Source organism: Ctenopharyngodon idella, chromosome 4, assembly GCF_019924925.1.
Source record: "Ctenopharyngodon idella isolate HZGC_01 chromosome 4, HZGC01, whole genome shotgun sequence".
NCBI lineage: Eukaryota > Metazoa > Chordata > Actinopteri > Cypriniformes > Xenocyprididae > Ctenopharyngodon > Ctenopharyngodon idella.
This window is the reverse complement of record NC_067223.1, coordinates 28,868,743-28,884,959: the sequence shown is the minus strand read 5'-3', so window position 1 is coordinate 28,884,959 and position 16,217 is coordinate 28,868,743. Positions and strand designations below refer to the sequence as shown.

Below are 16,217 nucleotides of genomic sequence, written 5' to 3'. Positions count from 1 at the left end.
TCAGAACGGGAGCTCATTATTGGCCGGCTCCTGCGTCAGCATCACACGAATGCGTCGTGCTGCTCACGTGAACAGCGTCTGCCAATACTGAGCCGGCGTTGTGACGTAGAACCTGGAAGTGCTGGATGTAAACAGCGTATGAGAATGACACAGAAGAGAAGATATTTTTGCTATTTTTGTTTTGTTTTTGCGCACAAAAAATTATTCTGGTTGCTTCATAAAATTTTGATTGAACCACTGCAGTACGTCGACTGTTTTAACAATGTCTTTAGTACCTTTCTGGACCTTGAAATTGTTGGTTAAATTGCTGTTTATGGACGAGTCATATACCTCTCGGATTTCATCAAAAATATCTTAATTTGTGTTCCGAAGATGAACGAAGGTCTTACGGGAGTGGAACGACATGAGGGTGAGTAATTAATGACAGAAATTAATTATTTTGGGTGATCTAACCCTTTAAGTTTTGGGTGAACAAACCCTTTAAGTTCCTGCTGTTCACTTAGTCTTAGACTGGTTTGGAGGGAAACCGTCATTAGGTGTCTGGAGAGCTTCGCATCCAGAGCTGGAGCACAGCCAGACCCAGAGTACGCTTTAACACTATCAACCATGGAGAAATCGTGTGTGCCCCCCGCAGATGTTGAGGGTCAACCTGCCGTGACGAGTGAGCCAGAGCCTGAGGAAGAGAGGACAGGACTCACCATCGCCCCGGAAGTGGAACCCCGACATGAATCTGACCAGGGGAGTATGTCAGCGACACCAACGGCCGAGGAAACACAGACGGAGGACTGGCTAATGGACTTCAATGGGGACTTGAAGACTCACACCCTATCCCACCCGGTATCTGAATCTTTACTGCCTATGGAGAACTTTAAGGACTCTGATTCATCAGTCTGTTCAGAAATGTTGCTGTGTAAGGACAGCATGGTGAACATTATGGACTGGGACTTATGTTTTGCATTAACCTGTGTGGATTGTGTTATGATTATTGTCATTCTGTCAAGTCTCGTGTCATTGCCACTACCACAGAGCTCAGCCAGTCCTCCAGCCCCGTCGCCGGATGTTTGCAGCCCTGCGGCATCTCCGGGGAATCCCTGCTATGAGGTCGAGCCGCAGATTGCGCAACCACCAGCAATGACCAGGTGGAAGGATCCTTCGGCTCCACCTCCAGCCTCTGATCACTTCGCTCCATCTCGGCACATCAACCTGTTGGCTTCACCTTGGCTCCTCCCACCATCAGCTCCACTGGAGACCCTCGGCCTAGTGGCTCCACCGGGTTCCCTCATCCCATCGGCTCCCACTTGGTCAGTCGTCACACCACCTCCGCCACAGACCTGCGGGTCGTCCGCTGTGCTCTGACCCTCCACCCCTTCAGCTGCAACGGGTTCCTCCTTCCCTTCAGTCTCGCCGCTGTTCTCGGTCACACCAGCATCGCCCCAGTCCTCGGGTACTCTGGCTTCGCCTCCGACACTCGTCACCGCAGCTTCGCCCAGGTCGCCGGAACCTACAACAACGCTCAGCTCCATTGACCCTCCATCTGCTCCTGATCCATCGGCCTCATCTCCATCGATTGGCCCCCAGATGTCGACAGCCATGCCATATACCTCTTGGCTCCTCCCTCCCTTGACTCTGGATTTTTATCTGTCTGACTCTTCATCTGTTTGTCTGCCTGCACGCACACCTAAAAGTGTGATACATATAATGCGGTATATGGAAAAATATGAGCTCTGTAGTTTGCCATATATGGAAATGTATAATATAATATTGCATTATATTTTCTAGTATATTCCCCTATATTTTTGTTTCGTAAGGGGTTACAAGGCCAAGAACCCCAATCTGGTGCTATTCAGTACCATTTTCTATACTTTCTTCAACAGAAAACAACTTGAAATTTTACTGCATATTCTGATGAACCTTATAATTTCCCCTGTTTCTCAGAAATTATCTGATGGGTCGTACTGATGAATATGGTCATTGAACTGCAGGGTTGCCAAATCTGCAGAACAAAACCAGCTGTTGGCAAATCAAAACTAACCCCAAAACGAACCCAAATTCCAAAATTCAAAATTTCCACTCCCGAATGTATATTTTAATGATTTTCAACTTGAAAAGTTGTTCTCTGTATAGTAGCAATCACAAACACAGTCTGTTTTCATAAAGGAACTTACAGGACTAGCAGAGGCTCCCAACCTTCCTTGTCCCTTCCTGACAAAAATCCCCTTACTCTGTCAGCACAGTTACATCACTGGTATAATGTAAATTAGGTGGAATGAAACATCATTTTATGCATTTCAGTCAAATATAATTTATGCAATACATCAAACCTTTAACCTTCAGAAAAAAAATCAACCTACGGCAACAGTTTAAAAGTAACCCAATAGTAGACCTGGCAACCATATTGAGCTGCGGTGATGTCTGGCATGTGAAAATTGAAGTGTCGCAGAACACAGGACCCTTTTAATATCATGTGATTGCTGTCTTGACATGCATTATCATGCTTTTTCATGCAGAGAGTCACATTGAGATGCAAAAATCCTGAATTTCTTCTTCTGGGTAAGTGAATGCAACGATTATTTGATTACTTATTTTCTATCGTTATTTTATATTTACTACCTGTAATACCTGTTTGTAAAATGTGTCCTTGTCTACTTTAATATCTTAGTCTGTAGTTTTTTTTTTTTTTTTAAATTAAATTGCTTAGTTAAATAGATGGGAAACATGGTCATTGTGTCATTATAATGGGATGTTTAAATATATGTCTGGTGTTTATTATAGATTCATATAGAGTTACATTTTTATAATGCCTTTATTATTACTTTTCAAATGTTAGTAATGTAACTGAATGTGTCTGGAGAGGAAAATCCATTATCATATTATTACGTTCAAAATATTTTTGTTTTATTATTATCATTGTTTATTATTGTTAGATTTTTAATTAAATTATTGTCTGAAAATAATGTAAATTTTTTGTGGTAATTTCTACAACAAATAAATAACAATAAATAAGGTTTTTTCAAATGTTACTGTATTTGTTTACCAATGAGACAGCAGTGTCAGTTGAGATTAAATGTAAGATTTTTTGTAAGATACTTTTATGAATTGTAAATAAAATAAATAAAATAAAATTACATTTAAAAAGGTATTGTATGTACTAAGGATAATTAAAACACTACCTATGGAATTAGCCTTATCAAGACAAGGAAGTCAGCCATTTTATTGCAAAAATATTCCAAATGTAATTTTCTTCTATGTCTTACTAAAGACAATACAGACATGTGCAGTTTAAACGGTCCCAATTCGCATACTATCCATCCGAAATTGATGGTGAAAATGTTTAATAACATTTTACAGAATTATTCTGTTGTATGTTCTTTATGTTGTTACTGCAGCACAGTAAGTAGGTGGCACTAGTTACGTTTGCGAAGCTCCATAAAAGCAAAGGAAGAAGAAGATATCACACTGACATGAAGCAACAGACTTCCACCAATCGAGGTAAAGCACTGCTTTGCCCTCCGCCAATCACTGTGCGTCATCTGTGTGTACTTTATCCTGATAGGTCAGGTTTCGCCGTTTGACGAGTTGACCGGAAATCAGTTCTCTAGTTCACACAGACCCGTCTTCTTTGCTCACTACTATTACAAACTTCCAAACGTGGCTGTATTTCAGAAAACATGGAGCAAGTGGGGAACAAGTATTTGTGCCAGGATTATTTCAGGTGTTGTTGGTTATAGTTTAATATTCATGTTAGTAAAGCATGATGCTAGAAGCTTGTACACAACCTTACATAAATTCTCTGTAACCATAATGTCTAACTTACCATAGTTACTACAGGTATGTTTAATGCAATACACTTATAATAAATTATATCATAATAATTATAATATATTAGGATCCCATATTATAAAATAGCTCTCAAATTATCTCTGTCAGTTTGTTGCTTTTTATTACTTTGGATGATGACAGTGACCGAGAGTTATTACAAACGAGTAAAATTATAGTAGTAATTATAATATTTTGACAGAAACTATGATTAATTTTCTTCTCCACAATACATACTGTCTCAGAGGAGCTGTACAGTAAATGAGCACGATAGATTTTTGTAAAGGGAAGGTAACATTTAGGATTGTCAGTCGACTTTAACACAATATTTTTAATCCTGAGCAACATTTGATTGACATTTCACTCTATTCTGTTTGATTTTCTCCACAGCTTTGCGCTCTTCGATGAACTTACAATTTGAGGATGGTATATTCATCAAAGATTACATCAGGATGATGGCTTATATGGTTGTGTTTTGTTTCACACTGGCGATTTCATTATCGTTCTGGGTCCTGTCTATAACTGCCAGCACTTACTACGGTGAGAGCTCACTTTCTCATGGTATGGAGTTACATTTAGTCGTATATATGAATAATAAGGGCTGTGTGTGAAACCAGCCTCATTGCCCAGTCTGTCAGTGTGTGTATGAAGGGGCCTCCTAAGGAAACTGGTTTCAGACATCTTAGTTAGCCTCACAACCAATGATCTAAAATGAATTCAACTTAATAGATAATTTAACTTTATAGATATCCAAGAATACATTTCGAGATTACAATTCTTATTTCTTACTAGAAATTGTGACAAATTGATAAAAATGGACAGCTTTAAGCTTTTGCAGCCATTTTGCAGCTTTCAGACTTTTCTAAGAAAAGATGTTGTTAAAATGTAAAGATTACAGTGTGCGTTTCTATACTAACCCTAACTTTCCTGGAAATATCAGTGAATATAAAAAGTGTTATTTCCAGGCCTAGACATTTTGCGATTAATTAACTACATTTTGAAAGGTAAAGTTAAAGTCAGAGGATTCTGACTTTCATATGCAATTCGATGCATATAAAATTCTGTTTTGCAGGTACTCTGCAGCCAGTATCACCATGGCGGTGGCTGTTCTCAGTGCTGGTCCCTCTTTTCATCACATTTCGAGCCTATAAACGCAGGAGTCTTGATCATGGTGGTGCCATAGGAGGTGAGGAATATATTTTAAAGCACAAATGGCCTTGTGGGTTCATTTTAAGTACACATTTTAAACACTTGTTACAGGTTGTAAAGAGATAGTCCACTAGAATAAAGCCAAAGCAGCTCTTTCTTACAAAAACAAACAAACATTTCTAAGTTTTTTTTTTTAATACAAACCCTAAAATAGACATACTTGGAATCTCACATATGTACAAAAAGAGCACAACCCACCCGAAAATAATGTCATTTATTACTCACTCTCATGCCGTTCCACACCCGTAAGACCTTCATTCATCTTTGGAACGCAAATTATGATATTTTTGCTGAAATCCGATGGCTCAGTGAGGCCTGCATTCACAGCAATGACATTTCCTCTCTCAAGATCCATTAATGTACTAAAAACATATTTAAATCAGTTCATGTGAGTACAGTAATAATAATATTATAAAGCGACGAGAATATTTTTGGTGCGCCAAAAAAACTAAATAACGACTCCGAAGCTTCCTGAAGCAGTGTTTTGAAATCGGCCATCAATATATAAGTCGTTATTTAGTTTTTTTGGCGCACCAAAAAAATGAATCAGCATGTCGAATCATGATTCGGATCATGTGTCAAACCACCAAACTGCTGAAATCACGTGACTTTGGCGCTCTGAACCGCTGATTCGACACGCTGATTCATAACGCTCCGAAGCTTCATGAAGCAGTGTTTTGAAATCGGCCATCACTATATAAGTCATTATTTTGTTTTTTGGCTCACCAAAAATATTCTCGTCACTTTATAATATTAATATTGAACCACTGTACTCACATGAACTGATTTAAATATGTTTTTAGTACATTAATGGATCTTGAGAGAGGAAATGTCATTGCTGGCTATGCAAGCCTCACTGAGCCATCGGATTTCAACAAAAATATCTTAATTTGCGTTCCGAAGATTAACAAAGGTCTTACGGGTGTGGAACGACATGAGGGTGAGTAATAAATGGCATTATTTTATGGGTGAACTAACCCTTTAAAGCTTCATAAGCTATAGCCTGACATTTAGATGTGAATTACTTTATTGTTAGTTAGTTTATTATTATGTGAATAAGTCCCTCTTCCCAAATGTCTTTTGAGATTTTGACTCCATTGTTATCATACCAGACAGGGTGTCGCTTTTTAACTGTACCGCTTTTTAACGCTTTTTAACCTTTTAAAGACAATTTACTATAATTATCTTACTATTATAAGAACAAATTGTAAAATATAAAAAACCTGATATGTTTGACCGCTGAATACATTGTTATAAGCCTCAAACCTTTTCATAATCAAACAGCAATAATTCTGAGAAAATTACTGCTGTTTGATTATTACTGATAACATCATAGACAGCGGTAGGTCTAATAGGCTGATTCACACTAATATACTGATCTATTTTAACATATCAGATGTTTTGTCCTCTCCTTAAGACATAACTGCCTGTGTTTACATTCATTTCGCATCGTAAAAGCATTTGGAGATGCAAGTTTATATTGGAATATTTGAGATTATTTATAAAAATAAAAAAAAACTTCTTTTGCATGGTGGTCCTATTTTATAAATAATAATTTGAACAAAGATAAGAAGTATCCTGCACTGTAACCAAACTCATGACAAGCTTGGTATTCTTAAAAAGTAGACTGATGTAAAGATATAGGATAGGAGAATGCACAAAGATGTAATTTAAGGCAAATAAGACCGTAGGTACTATTGGATTTTTCTCTGATTTGGTCACCATTATTTTGGATAGACACTTTCTTTCTGCATATCATTCATACTTGACCCTATATATATAGTTCTCATTTATTTATTCATTCGGTGTATTTCTTTTTTAGGGCCAAGCACCGATGGTGTCAGGACCCTATTGTAATTGCTCAGTCAATTATTCTTCTCCGAAATGAATTGCATTTTTGAGGGCCTAAACATGCTCGAAAACTCATGAAACTTTGCACACGCGTCAGAAGTGGTGAAAATTTACATCTGATAAGGGTTTCAGAATTAGGTGTGACAAAATGGCTCGATAGCACCACCTACAAAATGTCAATTAAGCGCCCTTCGCGCTACGTTTCACGTACAGGTATGAAATTCGGTAGAAACATGTAACAGCCCAATACCTACAAAAAAGTCCCTGGGTGCAAAATCTAAAAACCCAACAGGAAGTGAGATATTTTGAGTTTTCTCTGCACAATTTTTACAGTTTTTGCCATTTCCAGACGTTGTACTTTAATGAACTCCTCCTAGAGATTTATCATATAAACATCATATTTGGTCAGTCTAATCTAAATGGCTTTGCGACGTTAAATTGCGAAGATCTTGAGTTTTCGTTGAAGGGCGTGTCCGTGGCGGCCTGACAAAATTCGATGTTTCGCCATGACACAGGAAGTTGTTGTAACTCGGGCATACAGTGTCCAATCTGCCAGAAACTTCACATTTTATTAGGGTCCTGGCCTGAAGACATCTACATGGCAATATTCAGTTAGTCATAGCACCACCTGTGGGCAAAAGGAAATGACATGTTTTACACTGTGATTAACTCTTCATAGATATTTAACCAGATCAACATTTGGTCTGTCTAATCTTAACGATGTTAATCTTAGCGATGTTAAATTGCGAAGATCTTGAGTTTTTACTGAAGGGCGTGTCCGTGGCGGCCTGACAAAGTCTGATGTTTCGCCATGAAAGAGGAAGCTGTTGTACCTCAGACATACAGTGTCTGATCTGCCCTAAACTTCACATGTGTGATAAGAGTCCTGGCCTAAAGACATCTATATGCCAATATTCAGTTAGTCATAGTGCCACCTGCTGGCAACAGGAAATGGCATGCTTTACACTGTAATTCACTCCGAGAAACACATTTCAATATGCCACGAAGTACCAAACATGTTACAAACACGTTAAATCATGAAACACTTGGCTTAGTGCTAAAGTATGCAATTAATGCCACGAAACAGGAAGTTGTTGTAACTCAGGCATACAATGTCCGATCTGCTCCAAACTCCAATTATTAATTTGATAATAATTCTGGCCTAAAGACATCTACATGACAATATTCAGTTACAGTCAAAATGCCACCTGTTGGCAGCAGGAAGTGTGGCACGTGACTTTGCCATATTTATCCTGTATTTATTCGCTTACATGCATGTAACCCATTGTTCACTGTTTTCCTAAGGCCACCAGGTGGTGGTGGCCCCGGGTGCGAGGGCCCTTTCATCGCTGCTTGCAGCTTTAATTTATATTTGTTTTCAGTTATATATGTCCTTGATTTTTCACTCAACCTCAACAAAAATTCCCTGAAATCCCTAGGTCGGTTATTATCAGAAAAATATTAAAGTTTAGTATTTGTATGGCTATAACAGGGTCATTTAAAAAAATATGGCTGTGGCCGAGTGTACCAAAAAGTGTACTCTATAATTCCTAAACATAAACCTCAGAACTTTACGAAACTTGGTATGAAGACGTGACGTATGATTTTAAAAATGATGCAAACTTTTATGGAGATCTGGCAATGGGTGGTGCCTTTTTTATCTCTGATTAAGGTGCTTACAGGCTTGGATGGATGGATGGTACTGTACTGTTGATGATGTGACTAGATTAATAAATTGCAAAATTAAAAAAAAAATGTCCTTCTCTTTGCAGCAATGCTGGTTGGCTTTGCTCTTACTATGGCCAACATGAGCTTTTTTGCAGCTTTGTTAACCTTTTTCATCACATCCACCAAACTAACCAAATGGAAGGGGGACATCAAAAAACAAATCGACTCCGATTATAAAGAAGGTAAGTGGCTACTGAACAATTCAGATGTTCCTATCGAATGGATTACAAAAGGTTAAAAACTGCTCTGCTCTGATTGGCCCTCATAATTTACTTCACTGTTTCTGAATTCTGCAGAGACTTTGTTGTTCCTATCAGCTCTGGTGGTATCATGACATTTCATGTTAGTTGTGTTCCGAAAATCTAATTTGGTCCGAGCCAATCTCTCATCTTCGAATTCAAAAATCCAAAACATTCTTAAAAATCACTTTAAAAATGAGTAAGCTTTTTAGTTCTTGTTTGTTTGTATACACATCATTCCAGTGCTGTCTAACCCAACTGATTTTCAACACCTCTGAACTGATGGCAGATGTTGACTTCTCTGATGTCTGCAGGTGGCCAGAGGAACTGGTTGCAAGTTTTCTGTAATGGTGGAGTTCCTACAGAATTGGCCCTGCTCTATATGATTGAAGCTGGTCCTGGAGAAATACCTGTGGATTTTGGGAAGCAATATTCTGCTTCATGGATGTGCTTATCCCTATTAGGAGCCCTGGCTTGCAGCACAGGAGACACCTGGGCTTCTGAAGTGGGTCCTGTGCTTAGTAAGAGCAAGCCCAGGCTCATCACCTCCTGGAGAGATGTCCCAGCAGGTATACAGAGCACAACATTGTGGAAATTAACAAAATATTACAATGTTCACAGTTCAATTAACAGAATATGTGGCATCAATTCATGTTTAAATACAACACAAACTGATGGTACAGATGCTGTAAATGACCACACACAATAATTATGGTCCAGGCCTTTCAGAACTTCTTCTAGTCAAAACAAAAATATCAGAAAAAAACAGCTTAGATTTATATATATTTATTATAAAATCTTATTCTGAATTATTGAATTACTTTGTTTTATGATTGCCAATCATTGTTTGTCGATACCATAAAAGTGAAAGAGTAGTGCCACAAACAGAATGTTTCGTTGTAATCTCCAAATATCCAGTAGAGGCCAAAAGTGTTGTCTGGCCTATAGGAAAATTGACACCTTTGCCTTTTATTTAAATTATTATTTTTTTTTTTTTAAATCTAAGGATTTTGTAAGTATTTTGCTTAGTTGTGCTTGGAGTTTTATTTGTGATAACGCAATGAAACGTCATATCGTGCAGACATAATTTTTTTGCCAGGATGCCGTACAAAGAAATTATGAACATGCAAAAATAAGAGAAATATCAATAACTGATCATGTTGTGTTAAATGTTTTTTCATGTGAGCTTTTTGTTTTTCTGTTTTTTTTTTTTGTTTTGTTTTTGCATAGTAAAATTAAACATGTAGCTGTTTGCCTTTGTTGCAAAATCATTTTGTCAGGTAAAAAACCTTGTTTTTTCTTTACATTTTTTATATTTAAAAAATATAAAATATTTTTCCTATATTCTGATTATTTAATCAAACTTGTAGGGTCATGAAAAATACATATTCACTCTGGACAATACTTTTGGCCACTACTGTACACTACCTGTCAAAAGTTTGTAATAATATGTTTTTTTAGGGGTTCAAGCACGAAGTGCTGAAACCCTATTGTAATTGTAAGGATTTTTATTATTTTTCTTCTCCCCTAAAATGAATCATGCAGACCAAACCGTAAGGCCTAGAGACTTGAAACCTGGCCAGATGATAGTCCTCAATTTGAGGAGAACCTCACAAGAGATGACCCCAATCGGCCAATAGGGGGCACTGCAGTGACCAAAAGTTCGAAATCACTCATAACTCATAGACCGTTTGACTCAAATGTCTTATATCATTGTAATCCTTGGCTCAAGATGAACAAAATGTATATCTCCGATTTCATTTCCGCCTGGAAAAATTTTCCGCAATTTAGAATTTTGTCTAAAACCTACTTTTGCAAACTAGTCCTAGGTTTTTTGCCCAATCGGAACCAAACCAGTGCAGAAATGTTCTCTGGAGTCTGAATATCAATAATTATCAAAAAAAAAGTTGAAATTTTGATTCACGGTTGCTAAGGGGTGCCAAAACATAAGAAAAGGGTGGAGCCACTTTTACTAAAATGACTATAACTCAAGAACAAAATGAGAAATTTGCACCAAACTCGGTACATGTGTGTATAAGCTCAATCTTTGGTCACAATAAAAAATATTGCGTCGATTGGACACTAAGTGGCGCTATAACTTGAAAAAAAACATAAAAACAGCTGTAACTATGCAATCTTAAGTCCGATCGACTTGAAATTTGGTATGCCGTGTCTTGGTCCAAGGGGGCATGATAGTCTATGAGGACATTGGCGTATCTCAAAAAACATGGCCCCATCAGGCAATGAAGTTTGAGCACCTATTAGACAAGGTTAACGGAGGCCGATCGGAACGAAACTCGGTGGGCATGTTCAACTCAAGGGCCTAGAGGTCTTTTGAAAGAAATCGGCGACTAGTTGGCGCTAACGAGTTTTTACGGCTCAGTAATCACGTGGTGTTTAACAGATCCACACAATATGCATATCATTGGATAGATCTCCACATTCTGAACAACATTGCCTCAAGAACCAATGCTGTCAATTAAATCGTTCATTAATTATTCGCGAATATGTGAAAAACCTACTTTTGCGAACTAGTCTTAGGTTTTTGGCCCGATTGGAACAAAACCAGTGCAGGACAATTCTCTGGACTCTCTAGATCAATAATTATCAAAAAAAAGTTGAACTTTACCCCTTGGGTCGCTATAACAGGGTCATTTAGAAAGTGGGCGTGGCTAAATATACCCAAAAGCCTAAACGAAAACTCAGAACTTCACGACAATAGGTGAGCACATGCAGCATATGACTCTAAAGAAGCATGCCTCTTTTTATGGAGATCGGACCATAGGTGGCGCTATAACTGTTAAAAACCTTTAAAAAACATGTTTTTAATGGTTTTGGATAAAAATGTGTATAACTTTGGGTGTGATCGACTTATTTTCACGAGAATCACGTGCTTAGACTCCTGAAATCTTGCCGAATACAACGATACTAGACTTCTCAGGTTTCGACTTATGGTTTGTGCAACGTTGTGATTTAGCGCTTAAAAACTAAAAGTTTTAACCCAAATGTCAAAATTTTGATAGGAAGTGGCAAAAAAAATCCAATCAAAGACGTTCTTGGGTCATGTTTTATGCTCTCATATATATAAGTATCTATAACTTCAAAACAAAATGAGATATTTTCACCAAAATTAACACATATGTATGGGCACACTCTGAGGACACCCAAAAAAAGTGGTGGAGATCGGGCAATAGGTGGCGCTATAACTGTCAAAAAACCTTTAAAAAACATATTTTTCCTTACTAAATTGCCTGTATTGGCTGTAAATGGTCTTTTCCATCTATGATCTAAGTGTTTACATGCTTGCTAAATAAAATATAATACCTTTTTATGTGCTTAAAGGCCTTAAATGCTTGAACCCCGATAAATGCTGCTTGCAGCTTAGTAGCTTAAAGTAGCTTATGCTCACCAATTTATTTGAAATTGTAGTAATATTTCTCAAAATTACTGTTTTTACTATATTTCTTATCAAATAAATGCAACCTTTGTGAACAAAAGACACTTTCAAAGACAGAAAAAACATTAACAAATCGTAATTATTCCAAACTTTTGCCGATAGTGTAGCTCCAAAATGAATGTTTAATGTTAAACATGTTAAAGATTAGTAGACAGGCTGTCAATTCATCGGCTGTGATCTGCGGTTTCCTCACAGAAGTCAGTGTACTGAACTCAGCTCTTTGAATCCACTTTTCCATTGACAGCCATCAAAAACCAACCCGTGACTCTCACTCCCAAGGCGCATAACAATGCTAGTGATAATCATGCCCCAAAAATATCACAATGACAATGTTTTACTCCAATATAATTTTACGATGATAAACTTATCATGGCCTTTATCCCTTTGCGTCAGAATATTGACAGCAAATGTTTCTGATTTAAAGCAATGGGTTTACTGGCAGTGTTGCAATAAAGATGCCAGAGGGCACTTTTGATGACTGTACAGTGACACGCAAATGTGGAGCATTTATCGAATGGCTATGGAGTGAGAATGGGTTGAAATGAAAAAGAAGTCTCTTTGTTTTGCTAATTTTGGAGGCTCAGATAGCGATGGCATGCAAATTGACAGAACATAACCATAGCCCCCAAATTGGCTACTGTGACCCGTTAATTTTAAACCCTGATTATAAATTTCAGCAAAATGCCTTTGTCTTCACTGGTTTATAGGTACCAATGGTGGAGTCACTGCTGTTGGATTGGTGGCCAGTGTTTTGGGTGGAGGCGCAGTGGGTGTAGCGTACTTCTTAACGCAACTCCTGCTGGTAAAAGATTTGCATTTGGCAGTTCCTCAGTGGCCTATCATCTTATATGCAGCAATAGCTGGCCTGTTTGGATCTTTGCTGGACTCATTCCTCGGTGCAACCATGCAGTATTCAGGTAATCTGGCTGATTAATATTATAAAATCAAATTAAGGTAAATAAATGGAAACATTTAAGGTAAATTAAATTAAATTAATACATATTTTACTCAAAGGTATCATATCATATTTTTCTCCTGGGGGCCACTCACAATGTTAATCCAGGTTTCCTGTACCAGAGTGGTAATTTACTTTTTATTCAATAGAAACATCTACCCTCCTCTTACTCTTACTGGGCATGCCAAGTTACTGGGCACTGAATGGGCATCATGTGTTAGTAGGCTCATGGTTGTGATGAACTGGGTAAAAATAAAGATTTTCTGATCCATTATGGATTCTTAAAATCCCAAGATAAATCTTTTAATCTATGTCTGTGGCTGACTAAAATTGTTGCTTCATTAAAGCTGTTTGTAGCACATTATTTGTAACAAACCTCCCATCCTGCAGATGTCACTACAGATGCACTCTCAAATCATCTTACCATAAGAAAAAGCCTAGAAGCCAAGTAGGGGAGGAAGGGACAGATGTTATGTTAATAGTGCAAAATAAAATATGAACAAATGTGACTTTGTTTATTTAAAGTGCCCCTATTATGTTATTTTAAAGATTACTTTTTTGCTTTGGAGGACTCTTACAATAGGTTTACATGCATTCAAGGTCAAATAATACCTAAATCTTCACATTGCAACATCACCTGTTTTCTCACAGTGTCTGTAACGGTTTGATCAAGGATCCGGTCTCTCTAAACCCCTTCTTTCCGAGAGCCTGCTCTGCTTTGATTGGTCGAATGGCCCAGTCTGTTGTGATTGATCTACCACTTACAACGCATCGGAAACTAAATGTTTCCATATCCTCAGCACTTGTATACACAGTGATAAGGACTTTGTAACTATGTAATAACTATATAATAACTATGTAATAACTATTACTAGTAACTGTGGTGTTGGTTTTACTGTATCAATTTGAGTCCTCATCCTTTTGGAAGTGTTTCCAATGCTTCCATGTCGACAACACGAACCAAACTCTTCCAGGTCTCAGCCACAACTATATTTGAGGCTAAAAGTAGAGGTTGTTCTCAGGCAGCCAATAAAGACCATAGGCTGACATGCAAATTTGTTACAAACCTACATAGTTTCAGCAGGAAGTAAGACTTGAATTACTGACGACTCATTTCAGGCAGTTCAAAATCTATTCTTTCTATTGGGAGACAAGAAGTCCATTTATCATGTGCTTTGATCTAAGAAACTTTGCAGACCTTTTACATTCACAAACAGCTATATTACACACTACATGAAAGGTAATATCCCCCCCCCCCCCCCCCCCCCCCAAAAAAAAGCATAATATGGGCACTTTAATATTAATAAAAAAGGAAGTAGTTGATAGCAGTTTTGAGTATGTTCCTAACTCCAAATCTGGAGAAATGCTGTCCACCTGTTGTTGAATTTCTTTTTCTTTAAAATTATCTTTCTTTAAATTTCTTTTAAATTATTCTTGATAATTGACCATTTTTCCCTCTCCATCAAGGATACGATGAATCCATCGGGAAAGTCGTGAGTTACGAGTCACCAAGTGTTAAACGAATATGTGGGAAACCCATCCTGGATAACAATGGAGTGAATCTGTTCTCTTCTGTCCTTATAGCACTGTTCCTGCCTGGGTTTGCTTGGATATTCTGGCCTAGGCTCTGAATCATGTGATTTTATTGTGTGCATATCAGTTTATGCTAAAAACAATACCATTATTATACACTGACTTTTTAAGAATTTAATCAAGCACAATGTGAACTCAATTTCTTTCTTTCTACTAATTATATTGAGATTTTGAATGGACTTTAAAGGTGAAGTGTGTGTGTTTTTTTGGATGTTAAATACTTGAACATACGAGGAGAAATATGGAAATGAAATCCCTTACTTATATTCCCAGCCTTAATATAAGCCATCAAATAGGTCAATGCATTTAACCCTTACAACATAGTACAAAATACTGTAAAATCATGAATAGTTTCCAGCCCACTACAGTTCAGATCACTTCATTACATGCACACTATGCAATTTTTGTAGTCCATTTCTCAGATTACTAAAACACATTGAGTAAATATCCTTTTCTGTACTTTTACACAGAATGTATTATGTCTGTCTATGCCACTTATGTCTACTGTACTGCTGTGGGTTCTGTTGTTCTGTGTATGTCAGAGATCAACACATTGAAGCATGTCATTGTAATATATGTGTACTTCATGTAATAAAGTACCCTTACATACAAAGCATGCCAGGTTCTTAAGCCATTCAACTGTCCATTTCTGTTTATTGTCTTGAATTCAAAATAACATTTATGATTAAAATGTCTCAAAGCATTATCTTCTGTATTTTATTAAGTATTTACAGTGCTCAGTGTAAATGAGTACACCCCCTTTGAAAAGTAACATTTTAAACAATATCTCAATGAACACAAAAACAATTTCCAAAATGTTTTATATAACATCTGTTTAACTTATAACATGAAAGTAAGGTTAATAATATAACTTAGATAACAAAATTTTCAGTTTTACTCAAATTAGGGTGATGCAAAAATGAGTACACCCCACTGAAAGTCTCTGGAGCAAAGCTAAATTTTAGACTACAAATGTCTAATTTAACAAGAATTCAACCACATTCATTACACAGGTGTCCAGCAGACAGTTGACTATAAAAGGGTGTTAAAACCCCTTCCCATTTCATGCTGTCAGCAATGGCACCACATGGAAGAGAAATGTCACAAGAAAGAAAAAATAATTTCTTTACACCAGAAAGGTGAAGGATTCAAGAAGATCAGCAAAGCTTATCAGTCAGAATACTGTAGCAAAAGTGGTACAAAAATTTAAAAAAGATGGAACTGCAACCATCTCACAGAGACGTCCAGGTCGTCCACGGAAGTTAACACCTCGACAGGAGCGTCTTCTGATGAGAAGGGTTGAAGAAAATCGGCATGCAAGTTCACTGCAGTTATCTAAAGAAGTAGAAAGCCAAACTGGGGTGACCAT

The 16,217-nt window shown here is 37.3% G+C and overlaps 1 protein-coding gene across 3 annotated transcripts; it reads left to right on the top strand.

Annotated features, from left to right (window-relative positions):
* The first annotated feature begins 3,551 nt into the window (after positions 1 to 3,551).
* On the top strand, positions 3,552 to 15,464 carry tmem19 (transmembrane protein 19). Of its 3 annotated transcripts, none has more exons than XM_051890982.1 (7): positions 3,552 to 3,712; positions 4,207 to 4,356; positions 4,889 to 5,002; positions 8,649 to 8,786; positions 9,158 to 9,412; positions 13,008 to 13,217; positions 14,723 to 15,464. In XM_051890982.1, exons 2-7 carry the CDS (start codon positions 4,221 to 4,223, stop codon positions 14,884 to 14,886), a joined length of 1,017 nt encoding a protein of 338 aa, XP_051746942.1. In that variant the 5' UTR covers positions 3,552 to 3,712; positions 4,207 to 4,220; the 3' UTR covers positions 14,887 to 15,464. The 3 variants fall into 3 exon arrangements, with proteins under 3 accessions (XP_051746942.1, XP_051746944.1, XP_051746943.1); XM_051890984.1 differs by lacking the exon at positions 14,723 to 15,464 and adding an exon at positions 13,907 to 14,521; XM_051890983.1 differs by having other exon boundaries at positions 3,586 to 3,828.
* Positions 15,465 to 16,217: the final 753 nt, after the last annotated feature.